This window comes from Curcuma longa, chromosome 19 (assembly GCF_044706935.1).
Source record: "Curcuma longa cultivar G26 ecotype Majalengka, Jawa Barat chromosome 19, ITB_CL_G26_1.1, whole genome shotgun sequence".
NCBI lineage: Eukaryota > Viridiplantae > Streptophyta > Magnoliopsida > Zingiberales > Zingiberaceae > Curcuma > Curcuma longa.
Window position 1 is genome coordinate 4842823 of NC_133879.1, and position 24668 is coordinate 4867490.

The following is a 24668-nucleotide window of genomic DNA, read 5'->3' on the forward strand; positions in this document are numbered from 1 at the left end:
TTTTACATTAAGAGATACAAGCCCCTCTTTATATAGGAGGTTTATGGACCTATTCTAGGAGATTTATTCTAATAAATATAACCAACTTCTAATAAATATAACCAACAAAGGCATTTGTTTAGGAGATGACAAGTTATCTGTAACTGAGAACTTTAAATATTTAGGATCATTTTTACAAAAGAATGAAAAGGTTAAGAAAATTGTTTTACATAGAATACAAGTAGAATAGTTGAAATGGAAGAAATTGTCACATGTTCTTTATTATCATAAGGTACTCTGAAATTTAAAATGAAATTCTACAAAATAACAATTAGACTTGTTATGTTATATGAAACTAAATGATAGGTTATGACTCAAGCACACGGGTAGAAGAAAAGAGTCTATGAGATGAGAATATTAAGGTAAATATACTGACATATGAGGATGGATAGGATAAAAACTAAAAACTTTAGAAAGAAAGTCAAAATTATGCCTATTGTCATAAAATCCGAAAGACGCATTTAAGATGGTGCAAACATATACTTAGACGACCAACATACACTCCAATTAAGCATGTGAAAATATGGCAACTAACAAATCTGCACATTAAATGATGGAGAAAAAAACTAAAGAAGACTTTGTTAGCAATGATATAATAAATTAAAAATTATTTAAATAAGATGATAATATAATAGAGATATAGCTTGATAGCATAGGAAGATCCATATAACCGACCTCACTTAGTGGGATAAGGTTTGGTGGTGGTAGTTGTTGTATCATGTTATATCAATATATATAAGATTTATTAATATTTGTTTTATAGATATTTATAAAACTCATTAATCTTTAAGTTAAATTAACATCATTCATAAATTAAAAAGAGTATTAATTTTGGTATAATGTTATATTAAAGGTTATAACAAGATTAATTATAAGTTATATTAATAGTTATAAATTATACAGATAGTATTTAAATGATTTATAAATTTTATTAATATTATGTTATATTAATATTAGTTATGTTTCTATATGATTAATATATATATCTAAATATAGATATCAATTATTAAATTAATATTAATATGTAAAATCAATGTTTAAAATCTCGTACAATGTCGGACGGAATGGACAAAATTTGTCATTTCGTCCACCTCCCAAAATCAGCTCTCGCACTTGCATGTAAGCCACCGCGATCCCACAACAACCTCAACAAGGTAACGGAGGCTACACGATCCCACAATGACCTCCATGGGATTGCGTGGAAGCCGCGAGATTGCTGCGACCTCCGTGAGGTCGCAAGGGCACGACGATCCCTAGTTTTTCTTTTTTTCTTAAAAAAAATATTTTTTAAATATTTAAATTAAAATTTTTATTTAAAAAATAATATATTTTATATTTTAAAAAAATGTTGAAATCATATCGGCACGATACAGTATCGAATTGTATCATTCCGATTATAAATCCAAACTTCAATACAGTCAAAATTTTAAACTGTGTAAAATTATTACGAGAAAATCCCGAGCCAAGCTAAGATTAGGAGGGTCAATTTGAGTGGGTTGGGTGGGTTCAAGTCGAGTTGAAGCAAGGATATTACAAAAAAATCTCAACTCGAACTCGACTTGAACCCGAACTCAACCTGAAAACCTTGAACCCACTTGATAATCGAACCAACCCGAATAGCCCAACCGACCCAACTAAAAAAGTTTTTTTTTACTATTTTCTTTGATAATTCTTCACTTTTATCTCAATACTTCATCATTGTCATATTAACCTTATATTATTGATGTACATGAAACATCTTAATTTTCAAAATAAAATTTGATTTAACCCCATAAAACTCCTAAATCCTAAATTATGGTCAACCCAAACCCAACGCAACCTAAAAACCCTCATCCCGAATCCAACCCGAACTGGGAAACCCCTAGCCCTAACCTGATATTATTCGTATCGACTCAAGTCGAGTTGGTAGTTCAGGTTCATTTTTGACGTCCCTAACTAAGATTTTACTCCCTGGCTAGCTCAAGGCAACATTACCATTGTCAAGACTAGCACCAGAGCTATGATGAAGCAAGAGAAGGCAATGTTGGTGTCGGGGGAAAAGAAAGAAATGAGTAGCAAATGAAGATGTGCTAAAGGAGGAAGCGATGATGTTGGAGAAGAGGAATATGAGTAGGAGTTGGAGGAGTGTGAAAGGAGAAGGTGGTGTCTGGTATTGAAGAGAAAGGAGAGAATGAAGAAGTTTGGTGTCAAAGGAAGATAAATAAAAGTATCAGGAGATTGGACACGTACTTGGAGTGGAACTGGTGTTGATGTCTTGGGTTTTAATTTCAGCATGGATGAGGACCTGAGGAAGAAGCTAGGTTTCATTATGGAGAAGCTACGAAGGAAGCCAAATGGTGTGTTGAGACTCACCGAGGCTTAGATGCCAATGACGGAGGCCATGAATGCCCATTGTCGGTATCGAGGAACTCGTGTGTCAATTGACGAGTAGAACTAAAACTTTTATCCATACTAATCAACACGGCTTGAGATTTTAAACGTTGTTTTAAACTACTAATTGTTTTAATGATCTTGGTACGCTTCAAATCATGCCAAAAAGTGTAAGTTATGGTTCAGAACTGAAACTCTAGCATGAACGATACTTTAAACCTTGGAGCATGCAAATATATATGATATCAACAATAATTGTATAAAATTTTACTAAATTGTAAATTTTAGGATAAGAGTAGCAGAGAGAGCATATTTATAAAAGGTTAAAGGGTATTTGCTACAACAACTTCATCAATTAATCATAGCAAATGGAAGTTTGTGATGCCCTTCTCCAAAAAAAAAAACTCATTCATCAAAAGATTGGAATCCCCATGATTTCTAAGGAAGCATATGATACAAGGATTCCTTAGATGTGTCTATGTGAGACTAACAATGTCCTTGAGTCTGGTTATGGTGCATAAAATGCCAGATTTATCAATTCAAACAAATAGTGGTTCAAACTACAAAGGCTATATTGCTAAGTTACTGAATTTGCCATATTGTGCTTAAAAAAATCTGTATCAGAAGAATTATCAGATAAACCCATTTGAGAGTCCCATTAATGAATTGAAATTGTAGTGTCCAGTGTATTCCGATAAATTAAGTTGGTTGCCTATTATACACAATTTATCCATCCTACCTAATTTACACATGAAGGAAATTGCTCAAACATTAAAAATAAGGAATCATGAAAGTAGATGAAATTTAATGGATTGTAATCTCCAAATTTACCAGAATCTATATCACAATCTAAGTAACACAAACCTGTGATAGTGCTTCTTGTTCAGAGGATGGCATTTTCTTGAGAGCTAACTGTGCAGCATCTGTAAGCTGAGCAAATGAAGAAACATTTTCTTGAGTCACAAAATCAGTGACAGAAGTACCCTCTAAAGTATTAAAGCAAAACAACTAACCTGGAGTGCCTTAACACGATCCCAAAGCGGAGGCAGGTCATTTAAAATGCCCTTCAATGATATTTCAGGAGGCTTTGCATGTTTGAAAAAGGAGTGCTTCAACAACTTTTCTACAGTTGGTCTCTTTGTTTGATCTTTCACCAAGCACATTGCTATCATTTCTTTAAAGGACTGATAATAACTGATTACCATTCATTAGAAGAATTGTCGATTTAAGTTGCAAAACTAGTCATTTTCAAAATTCATAAAGTTGGCACATTCATGTGTGCATGATCAAAAGGGACCTTTAGTACCTTTGAAAATTTCTTATCACGATCATAATCAAGTCCAGGAGGTGCATTCTGGAGAGTCATCAGGAGAATCTAGAGTATGACCATAAGAACTATCAGATCTGAAATTTTCTAATACTAAAATCACAACTTAGACAAATGTATCAGAGGTATTTGAACAAATTAATGCACAAAGTCTCCTGAGTTGTGCTTTGGGTGGTCTATGTTTGTATTCAAATCCACATACCAATGCAAATCACACTGACTGAACAGTGATTTTCCTGAAGCTAAATGTTAAACCACAACTTTAAATGCCATGTTATTTGAACCAGCATGACTAAAGAATCTCATTCCATCAGTCAACCAAAACCAGTACAAGTTAGGAATGAACCTACTGTTTTGAGACTAGAACAGAAGTTCCTCTGAAGCCAGATAAAGGTGGCTTCAATGCGTAGCAACAAGCAGATCGAAGGCAAGTGTAAACACTTAAACAAGACTTCGAGATGTGACAACAGTACATCAAAGGAGGCAAAAGTAGGCAGGTCAAAGGTGAGATTGAACACTCAAACGCAACAGTGGTATGCAATCACAGAAACAGCAACAAGTGGAACATTGCAGCAGGTAAGCAGTGTGTTTGTGTGAATACATCAAGAGTATCTCATGTTTCTTTTGAACAACAAAAACAACAATCAAACCTTATCTCATTAGGTGAGATCGGTTATATGGATCATTCTTCTCCATTGGACTCTATCCCCTACTATATTATTATTTATATTTAAATAAATTTTATTTTATTTTATTATTGCTAACTAAGTCTTTTTTGGTTTTCCTCTTCATCGTTTGATATGCACATTTATCATAATTTCACATCACCTAACTAGAACATTTATTGGATGTCTAAATACATGTCCGTATCATCTTAAACGCATTTTCCAAAGTTTTTCCTCAATAGGTGCAACTCCGACGTTCTCTCTAATATTTTTATATCTTATCTTGTCCATCTTTATATGTCCTCGCATCCACTTTAACGTCATCATCTCTGTAACTCTCATCTTTTACTCGTGTTCTAGAGTTATAGGCCTAACATTCAGTTTCATAAAACATAGCAGATTTAATCATAATTTTGTAAAATTTTTCGTTAAGTTTTAGAGGTACTTTATGATCACAAAGAACATCTAATGCTCTCCTCTATTTCAACCATCCTGCTTGTATTTTATATAAGTCATCTCTCTCAATCTCTCTATCTTTTTGCAAAAATGATCCTAAATATTTTAAGCTCTCAATTACAGACAACTTATCATCTTTTATTTTCATAATTATCTCATTGCGTCTAATATTGCTAAACTTAAATTCTATATAATCTATCTTTACTCTACTAAACTTAAAATATTTCACTTCTAGCATTTTCTGTCAAGATTCGAGTTTAGTATTTACTTCTTCACATGTCTCATTTATCAAAATAATATCATCTACAAAACAACATACATCATAGTACCGTATATTAGATGTGTTCAATGAGTTCATCCATGATAGTGTAAAATGATAGACTTATAGATGATCCTTGATGTAACCCTATCTTTATGGGAAACGTTTAGGTTGATCCGCCTAGGATTTTCACTCTTATCATTACATCCGCATACATATCCTTAATTAGTTCAATATATGTTATGTTAACACCTCTTTTTTCTAAAATCCTCTATATAATTTTTCTTTGGATCCTATCATAAGTTTTTTTTCTCGATCGACGAACACCATGTGTAAATATTGCTTCTATTCTCGATATTTTTCAATTAGTTCAGAAAATGTACAACTTCTATTGTCAATCTTCTAGACATAAATCCAAATTAATTTTTAATCACCATAATCTCTTTCCTTAATCTTTTCTCAAAATTTCGTAGTATGTCTCATTAATTTAACACCTCTATAGTTTGCACAATTTAGCATGTTTCCTTTGTTCTTATATAAGAGAACTAGAGCACTTACTCTCCACTGATTAAGTTTTTTTTCATTTTCAATATCAAGTTGAATAACTTTGTAAAACATTCAATACCTTCTTTCTCTTGGCACTTCCATACTTCTATCCAAATATCATCTGGTCTAACTACTTTTCTATTTTGTATCCTATTTAAAGTTTATTCTACTTCTAAAGTTTGAATTGTATGATAAAAAATTAAATTTTTATACTTATTTGACCTACTTAAATTACCTAAGTTAAATTAATCACCTAAACCTTCATTAAAAAATTATCACTCTTTTATTTCATCATTTAATAGTATCATATTGCATTCATCTTTAATACATCTTATTTAGATAAGATCTCTTATCTATCTCTCTACTTTAGCTATTCTGTAAATGTCTCTTTCCCTTTCTTTTGTATCCAATTTTCGATACAAACGTTCAAAAGTTTCATTCTTTCGCTCCATTATTAATTACTTTTTTGGCATTTTTCTTGGCTGTTGTATATTTTTTAAAGTTTTCCTCATTCTTACAAGTGTATAATACATTATAGGATATTCATTTTTCTTCATTTTTTCTTGTACTTTCTCATTCTACCATCAAAATTCCTTACTTGGTAATGCGCATCCCTTTACTCACCAAGTACACTATTGACTACTATTTTCAACTTTAATGTCATCTGATTCCATGTCGTATCAGAGTCGCTATGCATTTCTCTTAATACTTGTACTCTGCTTCTCATCCTTTAGCTTCCACCATTTAATTCTAAGAGGGGCACATTATTCTTTTATTGATACTATGTTTGAGGCGCATATTCAATATTACTAACAATGTTGGATAGTTAAGTTTTCTTTAGGAATGGTCTTACAATCTTTACATATCTTTTTATCTTTCTTTTTAATCATAAGAAAGTCAATTTATGACTTATTATTCCCACTTTTGAACGTGATCAAGTGTTTTTTCTTTTTTTGAAAAATGTATTAGCTAGTATAATTTCCTTAAATATGTTTTGATCATATATGACCTTACAATCTTTATAAATCTTTCTATCCCTCTTCCTAACCATAAGAAAGTCAATTTGCGATTTATTATTCCCGCTTTTAAATGTGATCAAGTGTTCTTCTCTTTTCTTAAAAGACGTATTAGCTAGTATAAGATCATATGCTATCGCAAAATCCAGTATAGTTTTCCCTTCCTCATTTCTTGTTCCAAACCCACATGCAAAATCACTCCAACATGTCCATTTAGATCACCTCCTATTAAAATCATATTTTGTTTTTCCATTTATAGTGTCTTTCTCCACTACTATTTTGAGAGCTATAATTCTTCTATTTACTTCATTCCATTTCTTGTTTTACTCTTCCCTGTGTACCATCTTGAGTTCTCTATCAACTTTGTCTTTTCGCCTAATTTTGTCTCTTTCCAAAATACTAATTCTTCTCCAAATCATTCTCTACCTCCAACCAGTAAGGGTTCCTATATTCCATGTTCCAAATCTTAGACTATTAATTTTCCTATAATTTTTATTCTTACCCAACCTTTTGCTCATTTAACACTACACTCAAGTTCTCATGGAGATGTAGCGGTTCTTGCCGAGACGTTACAGTCGGACCCTGCAACGCGTTCCAAACTCATAACCATATGCACCCTATTATATTCTTCATTTTTCACTCCTATATGCACATTTAGATCTCCTATTAAAATTATTTCGGTTAACGGAATGTTTTGTAATACCTCATCTAGGTCGCCTCAAAACCTAGATTTGGTGGTTTCATCTAATCCTACTTGAGGTGCATATATGCTAATTACATTAATAATTTTTTTCACCACCACTATCTTGAGAGCTATAATCTTATCCCCTTCCTAAGTATTATTATTTCATCCTTTTGTGAATAATCTACAACAATATCTACTTCATTTCTTGTTTTACTCCTTCCTATGTACCATAACTTAAAACTCATTCTCCATCATTTTTGTCTTCTCTCCTACCCATTTTATCTCTTATACACATAAAATATTAATTTTTCTCTCATATATACTATCTCCATTGCTTGCGTTCCTAGATTTCATACTCCAAATCTTAGATAATTAATTTTTTTATAATATTTGCTCTTCTCCAATCTATGGTGTAAATTCTTACATATTTAAACTACACCCACATTCTCGTGGAGATATAGCAGTTCTTGCCGAGACATTACAGTTGGACCCTACAAAACGTTCCTTCTGGGGAACAACCTAGCATTAACACAATAATTTGATGAATCCATTCATTGAATATTTGCCTGAAAATCAATGTTGACTAGCAACCTAACGCGCAATCGTCGCCCTTTTTTATCCGAACTTGGGACCGACGTTAGCGGATTTATGTTTCTTTTGAAGTAGAAAAAAAATCAGAGTACAATCCTTGATGAGAACAACTTAAAAACCGATTTTAAACCATTTGTGTTTTACAACTAAAACCACATAGCATCTTCTTAGTTATAGCAAAGGGATTCATCGGATCATGACTAATTTTAAATGCAATTTTATGTGAAGAGATGAGATTTCTTTATCTAACATGATTGATGGTGTTTATAGAGGGTCAAATGGGAGAGGGTCACCCAACTGCATATAAAATTAAATTCAAAATAGAGCCTTTTAAAAAATAAAGCAATACATTAAATGTTATTGTATTTCTACTTAGTAAAAAAATAGATTTATTCCTACTCTTATTATTTGCAGCAAAAACTTTTTTGTGTTATGCAACAAAATTATTATAAATCCTGTAGAAGATATTCAACTAATTATTTATTTGTTTAAGCAATACTACAAATTTCTGCTCTCAAATATTCTCCTCTCAAGTGATCATCATCTAAAGCATGCAGATCTTAATTGTGTTACCTAAGTGATATAAGAGTGAAACCCATGTTATTGTACAGTGGCAAAGGAAGACACGTGATTCATCAAGAAAGCACATTGACTAAGGTGGAAAGACTGCTTATTCAAACATAAACGGCCATTGCAATTTCATTTAATGTTCTATCATCACACTTTGTTATGCATCATATTCACCTTTTACAAACACTCCACTCTTGACACAACACTCTAACCCCCTCACCAACTACTTGATTCTTTTTGTCATCAACTTACAAGGGCAACAATAAAAGAAGAAAGATTCTAGACCAATTTAATTAGTTTGAGTCAACTTTTCATCAATGAAGAATAAAGAGAATTTTCCAGATTTAATTTGTTTATTTATTAAGTATAAGCGTAGCCAATACTCTGTTAAGCCTTGCATTGTCCTATGAGGGATTAAGGTATGAGCAAAAGCCACATGCACCCAATGCTCACAACATTACACCTCAACCTATACCTAGAGGTGTAAGTTGGATCTAATACCATATTGAGAAGGAGGGGAGGCAAAAAGCTCAATCCAACAAATTGGTTTGCGTATTAGAAGGTGGTTTCCCTCTCACGCAAGAACTCAAAGGACCATGCACTCACCAATGTGAGATAAGTTAGAACAAGAGAGTTGCTAGTCAAAAACTATTTAATCTAAGAATTAAAAGCAGCAGAATTGAATGCTTTCAAGTTACAGTGGAAACTACAAAAATGATTGTTTAGAAAGTTTGCACATTGGAAATAAGAAATGTTAGCACACAATGGAAAGATAGAAAAGTTAGTGCAATGTAAAAGAACAAGTGTAGCAAGACAAAAAGGCACAGGTATTTACATGATTTGAAATCCTAAGTTCCTACTCCACAACCTATAAATTCGTAAGGCAAGTTGCCGCTTGAAAATTTGCTATCTTTTATCTTTCTCAGGAACCTTCTGGAGACAAAAAAACCTATTATAAAAACTCATAGTAACAAATATTGTAAAGAATATGTACCTTGAAGGTATGCCTTAAGCTAAAAAAAATGAAACGAACAACAACATTAATGATAAAAGAAAAACTAACTACAAAAACTAAAGTAATAGTAAAGAAATAGCAGTGAAGAGCTGAGAATCACATTATCTTGCTTTAGAACTAGCACTACTTGTTGTTTTCAAGTTGACTTGGCTCGATATTTGAAGAGTGAAGTGCAGTCACTATCCGCAGCAACCATTGTCTGACTATCTTCAATCAACTCATTCTTTGTCACAAATTTCAATCAACTCAAGTGTTTTTTTTGTTGACTAAACTAGATCATACTTTAACACAATCCACTGGATCAAGTTTGGTTCACTTGGTTCTTATCAGATTCTTCCGCAGATAGTTATCAATCGACTAATCTGAATCAACTAGTAATCAGTTTCCTTAGATCATAACCATTTCCTCATATGACTGTAATCAGTCAACTATTCTGCATTATCAGTTGACTAATCTAGATATAAATCTATCATTTACCAAATCTTCTGACGATTGTTCCACCACCATCACCAATCGACTACGGATATAAATGTTAATTTTTTCAAACCATACATATCTAACAATCATAATAATCTGAATCATCAATAAAAATGGCATTCAGTCAACTCAACTTGAAATAGAAACCAATTTATGAAAAATCTTCTGTCACTAGTTGACTCCCTAGTCGACTAAGCAAATTAGTAGACTAAAAGTTACTATCAGTGGACTCACTCACTGACTTTGACCTTGAAATAGCTCACCTTAGTGAAGTCATTCGCATAAGTAATAAAATTACCCACGCCTAAAATATAGGCCTCTCTCATAATTTACGACATTTTCTCCTAAACTCCTTCTATGTAAGGTATCCAATCGTCCTCGACCTACCTAGATTTCTATCAAGAGGCTTTGCCTCCGAGTTTTCCTCATCTACAAGTATCTAGTCCATCTCAACTTACTAGGACTTCCTTTGCCAAATGAGGAGTTGATCTCGACCCATTTAAATTTCTGTCAATAATTGTTAGACTTTTCTATTACACCTGCACCATGATTGTCAAGAAAATCTACATCTGAACACTTACCACACAACATAAGTATCACAATATAAATACAAACTTTTGTCTAAAACATCAGAACTATATGCAAACTACATGCTTAGGGCATGATTGCACAAACAAGATAAAGTTTAAAGAGAAAGTCATTTAAACTTAATGCTCACACTAGGAGAAAGCATAATTTAGACCATTTCCATTCTTATAATGATCAAAAATTGGCAAATGTCAAAGCATTCAATCTGTGACATTTAAACAAGTTTACAAAGAAAAGGATAAAAGAAAAGATATCATAATTGAAAGGAGATATTCCAATCAATTTGAATATAATTTATATCAACATGCAAACAAAGGAGGACCATCTTTATTAGAGCTTTTATAGAGGAAAAGTGAGAAAATTTCTCCAATCTTTTCCTTCCCACTATCTTTTTTCGTCAAAAGAAACAAAGGAAGACTGTTGTTGGGAAATATTTCCATCTACATATTTTTGTTTATGCCCTTAAAAAACTAATCAATTGATGTAGATTATAAGTAATATTTATATTTTGAATTTTGAGTTGTTTGGTAATTAGTTGAGTTATTTGGTAGCCAATTCATGATTAATGATGATTATTGTATCAAAATTAATATACTAATGTTATGTCAAAATTAATATACTAATGGTACACCTACTTGGATTTCATGTATACATTTCCACTTAAATTTTTATTTGTCCTCAGCGTGTGATCTTCTCAACCCATCAATAGTCCTTTGCCTCTTTTGCAACAACTCATCATCCCATCATGTCTGCTTCATCATTAGCAACCACTCAACCAATGTTGTGAGCTCTCCTCACCTGACCAACTGCACGATCGACAACACCAACCACTAGTGGACAATCGCATCCCTAATCGTAACATCACCACCTGTCCATGCGTTTCTTGCCTCTCTTCTGCTGTCAGCCTTCCTCTAGTCACTCCCATCTGCTTCAGAAATGACAAGTTAGCAACCTGTTGCTACTGAGCATCCCCATCTTTCGATCTGATGCTAAGTCAACACCACTTCTCCAATTCCTTACACGCAACACCCGAAGGCAACCCGTTCCTCTAGACTCCAAACCTTCACAAACATCACCCCGATACCCACAAGATCACTTGATCTGATGTCATCCTCTATATTTAGGAATATTATAAATTAGTACAAATTAGCCCTTGCAAATAAATTATTATTCTTTAGGCTCGTTCGAAGGCTTTATGATGCAAATTCCACAACAAAAAGGGCTCACATGAGATTGGTAATTTCATTTCATTGAAAACTTCTTTTGTTTCATTTTGTTGATTTAGCTAATCTTGTGTATATATCATTTTCTCACATAACACCTAATATCCTCATTTGCTTATTGCTTAGTTTTCCACTCATCCCTTTATTTTATCGTGCTACTTAGTATTATAATTTTCAATATTATTCAAATCTCTACATCATCCATGACAATAAACCACATTATCAAAGAGGTAGATGACAGATGTAAATAAATGGAAGATGAGCTTTGAACACTATGATCTAGAGTGGACAAACAAGAATGATTTAAAGATTATGTTGCGAGCATAATCGACAAATTAACATGGAAGGATCTTGAACCATACAATCATACATCTTATATAGCCTCATGAGTTTCACCAATACAACATATGCATCATGATAAATATTTTACTCAATAGGAAGATCATTTTTCTAAAACCTCTATCCATCTGACCCAAACTTAGGCATGAGTCTAGCACCACCCAATTCATCAAAACTTAAAGCCTCTAGTTTCAATGTTCATTTAGACACAAATTCATTTCTGTAACGCCCCCCCTCTTTCTTATACTAGTAGGGAGACGTTACGTACTTTAACTTTCCTTAAATTTTACTCATTAAATAAAATAACTCAAATAAACTTTTCTTTTTCTGTTTAACATGCGGAAGCAAAAGAAATAAATATAAATTCTTGGACATAAAATAAACATTTGTTTAATTCTTAATCTGTGATCTTATTCCGCGGTTCCGCCGACACCACACATCAAACCCTTTTCCAACTGCCTCCTCTTTCCTAAAACTTTTCCTTTTATTTATCTGCAATATGAGGAATGCAAACTATAAGCAATGCTTAGTAAGTACATCATCTAACTCACAAAAACCATAGAAAACTTTGTCATAACATATTCTATTATATGAAAGAAAATGATGGTAAATGATATGAGAAAACTTATACTATATATAAGTGAAAATAAATAAACATCCTTCTTTGGGCCCAGCGAGGTATCACTTAAATTTCTTGTGGGCCTTGTGCCCAGAATTCCTTTTCTTATGGGCCTTGTGCCCGTGGGCCTTGCGCCCGATACCCGCCTGTCTAAAGTAAAATACTTTTCTTATACTTCTTATATCATGCAATTTGAAAAGAAACAATTTACACTTGCTTTAACATAAAATGATGTCATTGAAATAATACTTTATACATGCTCTACATACTATGGACAGGATAAAGAAAACAACAGAGCAACTCATACTGCAGGTGAGAGATGTACTTACCTTATCTTGTCTAATCATTAGGTTTTCGATGCTAGGGTCTGTGAAATAGAAGATCTTCTCTGAAGTGCTCTAATGCCTTCTTTACGCGACCTATCAGAAACCATAATTTATGACTTAACCGTAATTATTAAATTAACCTGATTTAATCACTTAACCTAGTCAAGGGTTAACCCTAATCCAAATCAATTCACAATTTCTAATTTTAATTAATTTGATTATTCCATTAATCCACTTTAATTAACTAGTAAACCTAACTTGATCAATTAATCAACTACTAATCAATTATCTGACTTAACCATTAAATATAATTAGTTATTAAACTAGTTAATCAATAATCTTGTCAAAGCAATTAATCATCCATTATTATTAACTAATTATTAAACTAATTAATCAAATACTAATTAGGATGATTAATTAACATGTAATTAAACTTGATTAAACTAACTTTAATTAAATTAAACCTTACCTTAATTAATTAACCTAATTAATTAATAATTCGTTGCCTGTGATCGTCTTCTCCATGCGAACAGGGAGAACAGGGGTCACGGGCGGGGCGCGGCCGGACACCGGCGGAAGGCGTCTGGCGATGGCCGGCTGGATTGCGACGAGATGGCTGCTGCGGCTTCGTCTTCTCCACGCGAACAGGGCAGCGTGGCCGCGGAACAGAGGCGGCGATCGGATGGCGGCTGAAGGCGGCGGCGCAGCGGCGGTAGGGCAGAGGAGGGAAACACGGCGGTGCTGGTTCGGGATAGCGTCGGCCGTCCGACGGGGGTCGCGGCGGCTGGGCTCTGGTCTTCTCGCGTCAGCGACGACGCCGGGCAGAGGGGAGCCGCGAGCGAGGCGGGCGCGGCAGGGCGAAAGGCTGAGGGTCGGCTAGGGTTCGGCCCTCCTTTAAACCCCTCTCCGCTCCGATTCTTTCGCCGGCGGAACCGGACGCGGCGGACGCAGTCCGCGCGGGCGGACGTGGCTCGCGGAAGAGGCGCGGGTCGCGCGGCGTGGAAGAGGAACAGTGCGCGTTATTTTGAGGAGTGCACAGTAATTGTACCCGATTAAATCTAAACCATTGCTTTTTTTTTTATCGGTTAAAGATATTTATCCATCTCTAGTTATTTAAGTTTCAAGTAGGCCGCCTCATTATCACATCATATTATCAATGGATAAACGAACTCCAATGATAACCTAAATGTTTTGCCCTTATTTATAACTAGTGTAATTGTGATTTTCTCCTGTATCATCTTTCCCATCTCTAGTTATTCAAGTTTCATGTATGTCACCTCCTTATCACATCAATTTATGCAAGGATAGACAAATTCCAATGATTGCCTAAATGTTATATTCTTATTTATCTTCCCAGTTATAATTTCCGGTATAAATTACTCATTACAACCACATTAAAGATAATGTATTAATTTTGTTAACAATGGATGAGTTGAGCTTTGTAATAATAACCAACAAGACAAAATACAATAAGCATACATCTAGTATTTAACATAGACAAATTAAACCTTCATTGGAGGGTATTTTGAAAATGGAGCGTGGCCATGTGCCAATTCCAACGCAGTTATTCCAAATGACCATATGTCAGCTCTGCAGATAGAAAGACTTCAGTCAAGAAGAGCAGAAACCAAAATTGAAGATTTTAATAAGATATACTATTTAGTACTCCCTATATCAACTAGGTATACTTTGGTAAAAGAGTTCTCTTTCTCATCTCTCATGGGAATATAATAAAATTCATGCCTTACTTGTCTACATTCATCATTCCTGTGATTGCATGGAATTTGCCAGGATTTGTAACTCCATATGAACTGGGATTATAAAACGCACCTAGAAGATACGGTTTATAGTTTTCCTATGGTTGAGCGTTGAATATTACTATTATATCATGTAAACTAATTCATCACCAATATTATGCTAGGTCATGTTTAATATCTAAATTAAATTTATTTGATATTTTATTGAATTAAGATTGTACATCTGATTGAGACTGAGACCTATATTTTCCCCTATAATTGTTATTGTCCCTTGTCACTAAGTATTAAAAAAAATGAATATCTTACAATTTTAGAGGTTATTTTCTGATGGTGATCCAAAAAATAGTGGGTGTGCTATTTCCTACAATTGATATATAACTTACACAATCATAGTTATTATTCTCCCAAATCATATAATTCTATTATTATATGATAAATAATTTCTCTACACATTCATATTAATCACATAATTTCTGAGAAATGATGGAATTATTTCTCATATAAATAATTTTCTGAGGTTGCTTTTCCTGGAATAACTTTCCTAGAATTTTGAACTCATGCACCTTATGTAAAGTCCTGCTATAATTTTGACTGAGATATTTGTTAGAGGTATTAAGTTAATAGGGTTATTATATAGTCGACTCATCGCATGAATATTTTAGAGATGTCTAGAGTAATATAGATTAACTGTCTTAATAATAAATGCAAGGCAATAGAATACCCCTTTTACCCAAACTTAACATGGGAATATCAATTCTGCCTCTCATGAGAAATGCCTTTTTTCATGAGCCTTCTCCTAATCCCCTATGCATCTCACAAGCACTGCTCCTTCTCATGAGCCTCCTCTCAACCTCCTCCCATGAATAGAGGCTCCATCATCTCCACACAAAACAGCAAAAATCACCTCCATGCGGACATCAAGCAGTGGCCAACTCATTTTAATTATTTATCCAAACTCTGTTGCCTGTAAGGTCAATGCTGCTATGCTCCATGATCTCGCCATCCTCCACACACAAATAGCTGCATTGTCACATACCCATGTGCTCAACCACTGTTACAAGTTCAATCAAGAGGAATCACTGCCACCATTGTGTTGCTAGCTCCTGCCCACCAATGCTCCATCAAACCATCCTACCACTGCTATCACCCGTAGCCATCAAACCTAAGATTCAGTTTTGGCTCACTCTGCCTCTGCATTCTAAACCTCCTCATCTCACTGTACACATATAAGACAACATCATATGACAACCTCTGAATGCAGATGTTGAAAGCTTAGTGATCTTCCTCAAGGTGAGTAACTCTAGCATTGGCTCCTTCCTCTATAGATCTAGATCCATGGAGGCCTGCAGATCACCTCCTTTGTAATCTACATGCACATCCAATGAGATTATTACCTCCTAAGTGCATCAATTTCTTAGAGTTAAGAATTTTCCCTCAAATTTCACTAAGGTTTAAAATTTCGAATCATGCCAAAGTTTTAATTTATGAACAGAATAATATGGTCTCAATAGCATATCATGTCATGTCAATACGGTTTCAGTATTTTTTAAATATAAAATATATTAATTAAAAATATTTTTATTAATATTTGACTGTCATAAATACTTACCATTGAGTTATATTTGAAATATTTAATGATGACTTTAAGTTTTGAAATTATCTCATGAGATATTTGATGTTTATTGAATCTTTTACAACAACTATTCATGTATAAAATTAAAGGTGTAGTGTTAAAGATATTAAGTAAATAAGGTATTATGTAGAAGGCCTCTCTCTCTCTCTCTCTATATATATATATATAGAGTGTCTCTTATTAATATATGGAATGTAATAAAATATTTTTTCACCAAACTTAAATATATTATTGTTAAAACAGTAATTGCTTACCTTTACCTTACTTGTCCCTTAAAATAGTCAAGGGATATCATGATGAGAGTTAAGAAATTCTTAAATGACAATTGCAACTAATGCATGCATAAAGCATTAAATTGTTTGTCATTTAAGTTTTAAATAAGAAAGCAACACATACTATTCACTTCCTCCCCTCTAGCACTTCTCTCGATCCTACAGTAGTGTGTTCCATCAATAATTTTTGAAACTTGGTTACATTTTCTTCAATCTTAGTTAGCATTAAATTTCTATATTTACGAAGCTTCTTTAGTTTATGTAACAAGATAAACATTGATAGTCTCTATCTTCTACTAAAGGTGTAGTGTTAATGATATTAAGTAAATAAGGTATTATGTAGAAGGCTTAATCCTTATATATATATATATATATATAGTGTCTCTTATTAATATATGGAATGTAATAAAATATTTTTTCACCAAATTTAAATATATTATTGTTAAAACAGTAGTTGCCTACCTTTACCTTACTTGTCCCTTAAAATAGTCAAGGGATATCATGAAGAGAGTTAAGAAATTCTTCTATGACAATTGCAACTAATGCATGCATAAAGCATTAAATTGTTTGTCATTTAAGTTTTAAATAAGAAAGCAACACGTACTATTCACCTCCTCCCCTCTAGTTCTTCTCTCGATCCTACAATAGTGTGTTCCATCAATAATTTTCGAAACTTAGCTATATTTTCTTCAGTCTTGGTTAGCATTAGAATTTTGTATTTACGAATCTTCTCTAGTTTATGTAACAAGATAAACATTGATAGTCTCTATCTTCTACTAAAGGTGTAGTGTTAAAGATATTAAGTAAATAAGGTATTATGTAGAAGGCTTAATCCTTACTTCTCTCTCTCTCTCTCTCTCTCTATATATATATATATATATATATATATAATAGTGTCTCTTATTAATATATGGAATGTAATAAAATATTTTTTCACCAAACTTAAATATATTATTGTTAAAACAGTAGTTGCTTACCTTTACCTTACTTGTCCCTTAAAATAGTTAAGGGATAACATGATGAGAGTTAAGATATTCTTCAATGACAATTGCAACTAATTAATGCATGCATAAAGCATTAAATTGTTTGTCATTTATAAGGAAATATTTTGTCTTATAAAAAATATTGAATGCAAACAATAAAAGTAAATTGCAATCTATAATCTCTACAAGTTTGGCTTAAACTAGCTTCATTGGTATGGCAACTCCTAGTTAGTAGTTACAATCATACTCATTCATTTCAAAAGTCACTATCGCTCCATGATAATGTTTGCAATCTCTCACACTCAAACTCTTCATTGATCCCCTCCATACCTGTTTGGATCGGGTGAGGGACGGTTCATTAATGGAAGGGGAAGGGAGGGGAGGGGAGGAGAAGGGAAGGGAGGAAAAGAAAAGTAATCTTGTTTGGGAGGAAAGGAAGATTCAAAGGAAAGGAAATGGAAGTTAAAGATATAAAATATCAAAAATATCCCTTTTTTTTCTACTGGCTTCGTCCCGTCGGTCATGCCTTGTTCGATGGGCAGATACTCCGGCGATCCCAGGCCTAGCCGTTGCCGCAATAAACCGAACACTTGCTTCGCATCCCATCCTATCTCTTCCAATCCAATCCCTAGCGACCGATTGATCCGTCCATCTTTACCACCGCCATGATTCCTCCTCCCAATCTCCCCGATTCCATCTCCTCTTCCTCCTCCTCCTCGTCTTCGACCTCCGCATAGGGCCCCTTCCTCGAGCCCCGCCGTCCCGCAGCCGCCTGTTCCCCCCTCTGCCGCACCGGCGGATTCCCTCGCCGCCAGCTCCCGCGACGTCAGCGGAGGCGACGCGGTCGCAGTGGAGCGGAGCGGCGACCACTCCGCTTCCTGACGCGGTCGCGGTGGAGCGGACTCGGGTTTAGAAACGAGGATAAGAATGGGTAAAATTGGAATAGACATGCTTCCCCTTCCTTACACCCCGATTTGGGGTGTAAGAAATTATGCTTATTCATGAGCATGGAAGGGGAAGCTTTCCCCTTCTTTTCCCTTCCCCTCCTTATCTCACCCCATCCCAAACACAGGTAAATTTTTTTTTCCCCTTCCTTACCTTTCCCTCCCTTTCCCTCACCTCCTCCCAAACAGGGCGTTACTGAACACCAACTCACGTTGAGACTCTGAATTGATATCTGATACCCCCCTTTTCAATGTGTAAAATGTTTTCAAAACAACAGCACAAACACTTAGCACCACACGTTCATATCCACATTTGTATCAAATACTCATGTCTGAGTGTGCCCAACGTAGCTTGCAATTAACCATGCCTTCCAAAAATTCTGCTCTATCCTTTTAAATATGCATGATAATTACAAATATAAGTGCTTAAGTGTGTTGTGTTTCCATTTGAATTTGGCAATGGAACACAGTACGTTAAAATTCCCAGAAAGCTTGTAAATGGATAAACATAATGCTAACATTCTTATGCCAAAAGAAAAGAAAAAAAAACAGTATTTGGTATTTGATGGACACATCTCTTCCATACAACATGTAGATAATTGGTTGTTCAATATAGCTTTGAATAGAGTTAAATGGAGAGAGAAGATTGATGTCTAGTTGGCATAGGCATGGCTTGATGATGATTGGAAACATTACTTACTTGAAATCATACCCACTTCCTGGCTGTAACACCTCAGGAGCCATCCTACACAAAAGAATCTAAATAAAACTTTATGTAGCAAACTGACATAACACAAATAGTTACTAACATTAAATGCAAGTGATTTAATGAAACTTTGCATCTCACCAACATGGTGTTCCTACAAAAGTATTTCTTGATCGTTGTCTATCACCTTTATCAAACATGCAAGCTGAAACACCAAAGTCTCCAAGCTTCACCACACCAGATTTATCAAGTAAGATATTCCCAGCCTGCAGCCAAATACATTTTTAAGTAAGGAAATTTTCATATAAAACTTACAAACTAATTCAGCACAAAAATAACCTTGACATCGCGATGTATATGGCCATGTCGATGAAGGTATTCTAAAGCCTTTAGTGTTTCTTTAAGTATTGAACATATAACAGGTTCTTCAAATCCATCTGGATACGCAATCTTCATTAGGTGCAAGCACGATCCCTCAGCCATAAATGGCATGACCACCCACAAAAAGCTCTCGACAACAAACGAACAATAAGCTCTTATTAAATTTGGATGGTCTATTAAGCTCATTGTTTGGGCTTCCCTTCGTATATCATCCTAGATAAAGTAATTCGGCAATTACAAAAAAAATAAAGAAACATGTATAACTGACATGAAGAACAACCCCAAATATAATATCATATAACTCACTCAAATTCGGTATAGCAGAGTAATAAGCACTAGAAAATAAAAATAAATTTTTGGTACTTCTACTCAAAATTGCCAAATATTTCTTGACCGTGATAGAAGATCATAAATTTCATAAATGTATCATTATTTAATAGCTTAACATTGACAAAAACAACTTTGATAAAGACAGAACTCTGCATTGCCCTTTTAATATCGCAATTTCTCTATAGCAGAGATGATGAAGGTTGACTCGAGGTATGAATGACACTTAGAATAACATGAATGCTAGTTCGTTGTGTCGTGGCTCTATGTCAATGATAGAATCCAAATTGAAATATCATAAGTGGGAAATGTGGATTCTTAATGGCAATTTCTCTTTTTAGAATTATAGTACATAGCATCCAGTCCATTCGAACTTCAGATATACAAGCATCTTCTCTGGTACTAATCAGAAAGAGATTTGATGATAGAAAAAATACGTGCCCTATACAAATAACTTAACCGACAGCACTACTAGGCTGGCCAAGCGTCCTTTAAACATCATACAACCTAACATCTAATTAAAGCATAACTTCACTTGAATATATCCTAAAAATATAAAATGAACTGAAATCAGCTTTATTTATGAGTGTCAAACAGAGTAAGTATTTGCTGCAGTTTCATTAGAAATCTCACACCAATGAGCTTAAAACCTTTTGACTTGTTTCTGATGTTGCTATTGGTATGCTATGCTACCAAGTGCTATCTGTGACATGTTTCAGATTTTGCTGGAGGCACAATTTTAATTTATAATATGCAAAAAGTAATTTCCCTATAGTATAAAGCAAAGATCCAAAAAGTATATATATATATATATATATACACACAGTGTGCAGGATATAAATACGAGGTTTCCTATAGAGCATAAGCAAAAAAAAAAAAAAATTGAAAATTCACAACTAATATGCACGGTAGTGCTCATAAATCTCCAGATGCATGGCTCAAATAATATCGTCATGTCAATAATGCTAGTAGTTAGGGACACACGAAAGTTGTGAAGTTCAGAATGGTCTAAATCATCCGCCATACTTAAATTTTGAACAGACGTGAAGGAATTAATTCAGCATCCAAGGTTGACTAGACTACAGTGCTCGATCCAAACAAACCATAGAAATACCTTCTATGGTATATGGAGACCGATAGCATCACTCCCCTAAGTGTTCTCAAATTTCCAACTTCCAATTTTCTATAAATCCGTTATTTGGTCCCTGGCATAAAATTCCTCGGGATCAATCCAGAATGACACCTTGAACTCTTTAGAAAGAGTACGATCATCCTAATTGCTTGCCTACGGTCCCAGATAGACGATAAAGAGTGAATCTTGACGAGGAAGAGTTAAATGTTCCATAAGGATCCCAAATATCCTTAAGCCACCACCCCAATCGCCCCGATAATCTGCTCCCGAGTAATAATAGCAAAGCCGCCTCCCCAATCGTCCCGATTCAATCTTCTCTCAATCTACAATAACAAACCGCAGCAAGTAAATCCGGAAAAGAAAGAGAGGGCGAACTCACGAGGTTACTGTTGCAGCGATCTAGATCCAGGCGTTTGACGGCGACGACCTCGTTGGTTGGGAGGTAGAGCCCTCGGTAGACGGTCGCGCTGGCCCCGTAACCGATTTCCTCTAGCAGGTTGTAGTCATCGGGCGACGCCGAGTAGTTCCCCCTCAAGTTGCCGTTCCTCCTCATCCTTCCACGATCGCCGGCGCGCACCCACTCCTCTCTCCTCCCCTCCCACAGTGGTTGACCAACGTTTCAATTGAAACTAGCAGGTGGTACATGCAGTGTGTGCCATAAGTATTGGTATTCGTAATTGGTAGTTTAAATATAAGTATAAATACAAGCATGTTCACGTAAAAAGAAAGGCTTGCATATGCTAAAATTGAATTAAATATATAGAATTGACATATAATATTTTACTAATGAAAATAAATTTGAAACCAAATTAAGTTTCAGACCAACAAAACGTTTAGAGGAAGGGCAATAAGCTAATCCCTAGAAAAGATAATGAACATAAAAACTAAAATAAACAGAATAATACACAAACAATAATTATAGAACAACAAGATAACCATACGAAAAGTTTTCAAGAAGATTGTACCTTGTACCTTATAGAAGCATCAAACCAACACAAAGCAAACCAGCAATTTTCGTGAGAAAAATAGCTTCCAGGAAGATTCTGCACAAGAAGCAGCCAATCCCTAGAAAGAACAAACAAAAAGCACAATATCAATATAACACAAAGTAAAGAATATGCACATAAGATGAATGAAGTGCAATAACAAAAAGCCTTGTTTGCTGGTCACCATGATCAGAACAAACAATTGAAAAAATTTTAACATCCCTCCTTTATCATAACAAATGCAGAACAAAATTATTAGGTCATATCATAATTGCATCCACATGTTTTTGAATCTTTTTCTTCACTTAAAAACTATCTATAAAACATTTTTAAGTTTTTTGAGCGATTCACTTAATTTTTGTAAATTGCAGAATAAGTTCATGATTTTCTATTTATTGTAACATTAATGAATTAACTTCATGGATATCAATGTTTAGAAAAACACAACTAACTAATTATGATAAACTAAAAGCATAACAGAGAATGGAGCAAGCATAATGAAAAAGGAAACAAAAAACAAAAACCAAAAACTAACAAGATAATCTCATCACCAGTTTTGGAAAATAACACACAAAACAAAAACTAAATATAATGAAAACATGAATGAAAACAAATAAGAAAAAAAGAAAAGTAACTGAGGAGTTCAAGAAAAAATCCCAAAAAAATTGCAAGCAACAAACACAAACATGAAATAACACACATAACATACGGAACAAAGATAAAATGAAAAAAAAAAACCAAAACATACCACCAACACCACGCCAAATCAGAAAAATAAAGACTCAAATACGGGGGAAAAGGACTATAAACCTTGAAAGAAGTTCACACATGCCCATCATTATCAGGAGAGGAACACCATTCCGTCGCAGCATTTTGTACGAAACACAAAGGGTGAGAGAAGGAAAGAACCGGATTTTTAGCTGAAAAAAATCAAAGATGTGACATTAATAAACATTTTCAAAATCCAAAAATAATAGAAAAATTAGGAGGAAAAGGTAATTTTATGTTTAGGTAGACCATAAAATAGATTACCAGAGCAGCATGCACAGATGCTCAGATCGATGCCATTAGAGCCCTATGCAATTGAACCAAAATCAGAAAAATCTCACTGCCGGCGCAGAAAGCGGTGCATCAGAAAGGGATTTCAGGGCATCGGACAAGGATGATTTGGGGGAGGGTTTAGCGGACTCGGAGAGAGCAGGCCAAGACGCGGTTCCCCCAATCACAGCGGCGCCCGCCTTCGCCGACAAAAATACAGATTACAAGCATTATTTCAATTTGTTTTTCCACGATGATCAATATTATTAGTCCCAATATACAAAGGGAAGTCCTTGTAATTCCATATTAAGTCATTGTATACTTAGCATTATTGCACATCATCTAATTTTCTATCGTTTCATAAGGCCACCTAACACAAAATATTTTTGTCTTTCTTTCACTTTGATTGGAAATTGGTAGCACTTGGAGCTTCAATATTTCAAACAAGATGATATCAGAGCAATCAACATGCTAAATTGCTCATCAATGAAATTCAATGATAGCTTCGAGGTAATCCTGGCTACTGGAAAAGCAAAGGCCAAAAAAAAATGTGAAAAAAGGGGACCGAATTTGCTTCACCTGTTCACCCATAGGGACAGCCAGTCGGCAGTTGCAGCTCTTATTCCGCATCACGCAATGGACCCGCCACCGGCCGCGGACAGAAACGAAGGTCGAATCAAGGAGGCAGTCAACCTCCATCGCGATGTCTAACATATGGAGAGGGATCAAGGCCGGGGGGTCGCACTTCCCGTACACGTACGGCTGGTAGCTGGGGATATCCGGATTGTCGACGATCCGGGGGTCGGATATCACCGCGTACACCATCGGCGCCGAAGGAAGGAACAAGTCGTCCTTACGATCCATCCCCGCCACCGGATTCGGAGGCTCCATGATCTGCCGGTCCTTTCCAGCATACACACGCTTCGCCAGATTCAGCCCGTCCTCGACGGCCCTCGCGAACTCCTCTTCCTCCGCCATGCCCGCACGATCTCGACTCAACGCGTCGGATTCCGCAAGAAAGTCACGGCCGGAGGGGAGCAAGAGAGACGACGAGAATTGATACCGCAAGGGACGGTTACTAAAAGATAGACACCAAAAGGGTCTTATTTTAAGTTTTTACTCGGAGAAAGAGAGGGAGCTGGGCAGAAGCCCGCTGGCTGTTCACCCTGCACGCTGCTGCACAGCAGCAGTGTGGTGGTCGACGAAGAGGAACAGAGCGATAGATTGAGAGAGAGAGAGAGAGAGGGCGCACGTGGTGGCACGGTCCTTTATGGCGGAATAGTGGAAGGAACAGTAGATAAAAGGGCGAAGCCTTAACCGAGGAGACGACGACGTCCCAACATTATGAGCAGGCGTCCGACATCCGGCCACCAGTCAGATCCCCACAAGACTGGTCCA

At 35.2% G+C, this 24668-nt stretch overlaps 2 protein-coding genes across 2 annotated transcripts in view; both read right to left on the bottom strand.

The window, feature by feature from the left end:
• LOC141812586 (uncharacterized) overlaps nt 1–21799 on the bottom strand; it is an 80451-nt gene extending 58652 nt beyond the window's left edge. The window contains exons 1-8 of the mRNA XM_074700594.1: nt 21626–21799; nt 19746–20000; nt 19548–19672; nt 19401–19445; nt 14620–14701; nt 3716–3784; nt 3423–3593; nt 3274–3339 (exon numbers count right to left, since the gene is read on the bottom strand). Coding sequence (XP_074556695.1) covers nt 3274–3339; nt 3423–3593; nt 3716–3784; nt 14620–14701; nt 19401–19445; nt 19548–19672; nt 19746–20000; nt 21626–21799 — 987 coding nt within the window. The remainder of the gene's footprint in view (nt 1–3273; nt 3340–3422; nt 3594–3715; nt 3785–14619; nt 14702–19400; nt 19446–19547; nt 19673–19745; nt 20001–21625) is intronic.
• Nucleotides 21800–22230: 431 nt separating this feature from the next.
• On the bottom strand, nt 22231–24424 carry LOC141812451 (uncharacterized). Its single transcript, XM_074700446.1, has 2 exons — nt 23850–24424; nt 22231–22311 (listed from the first exon to the last, which is right to left on the bottom strand). Exons 1-2 carry the CDS (start codon nt 24246–24248, stop codon nt 22231–22233), a joined length of 480 nt encoding a protein of 159 aa, XP_074556547.1. The 5' UTR covers nt 24249–24424.
• Between the last annotated feature and the right edge of the window lie 244 nt (nt 24425–24668).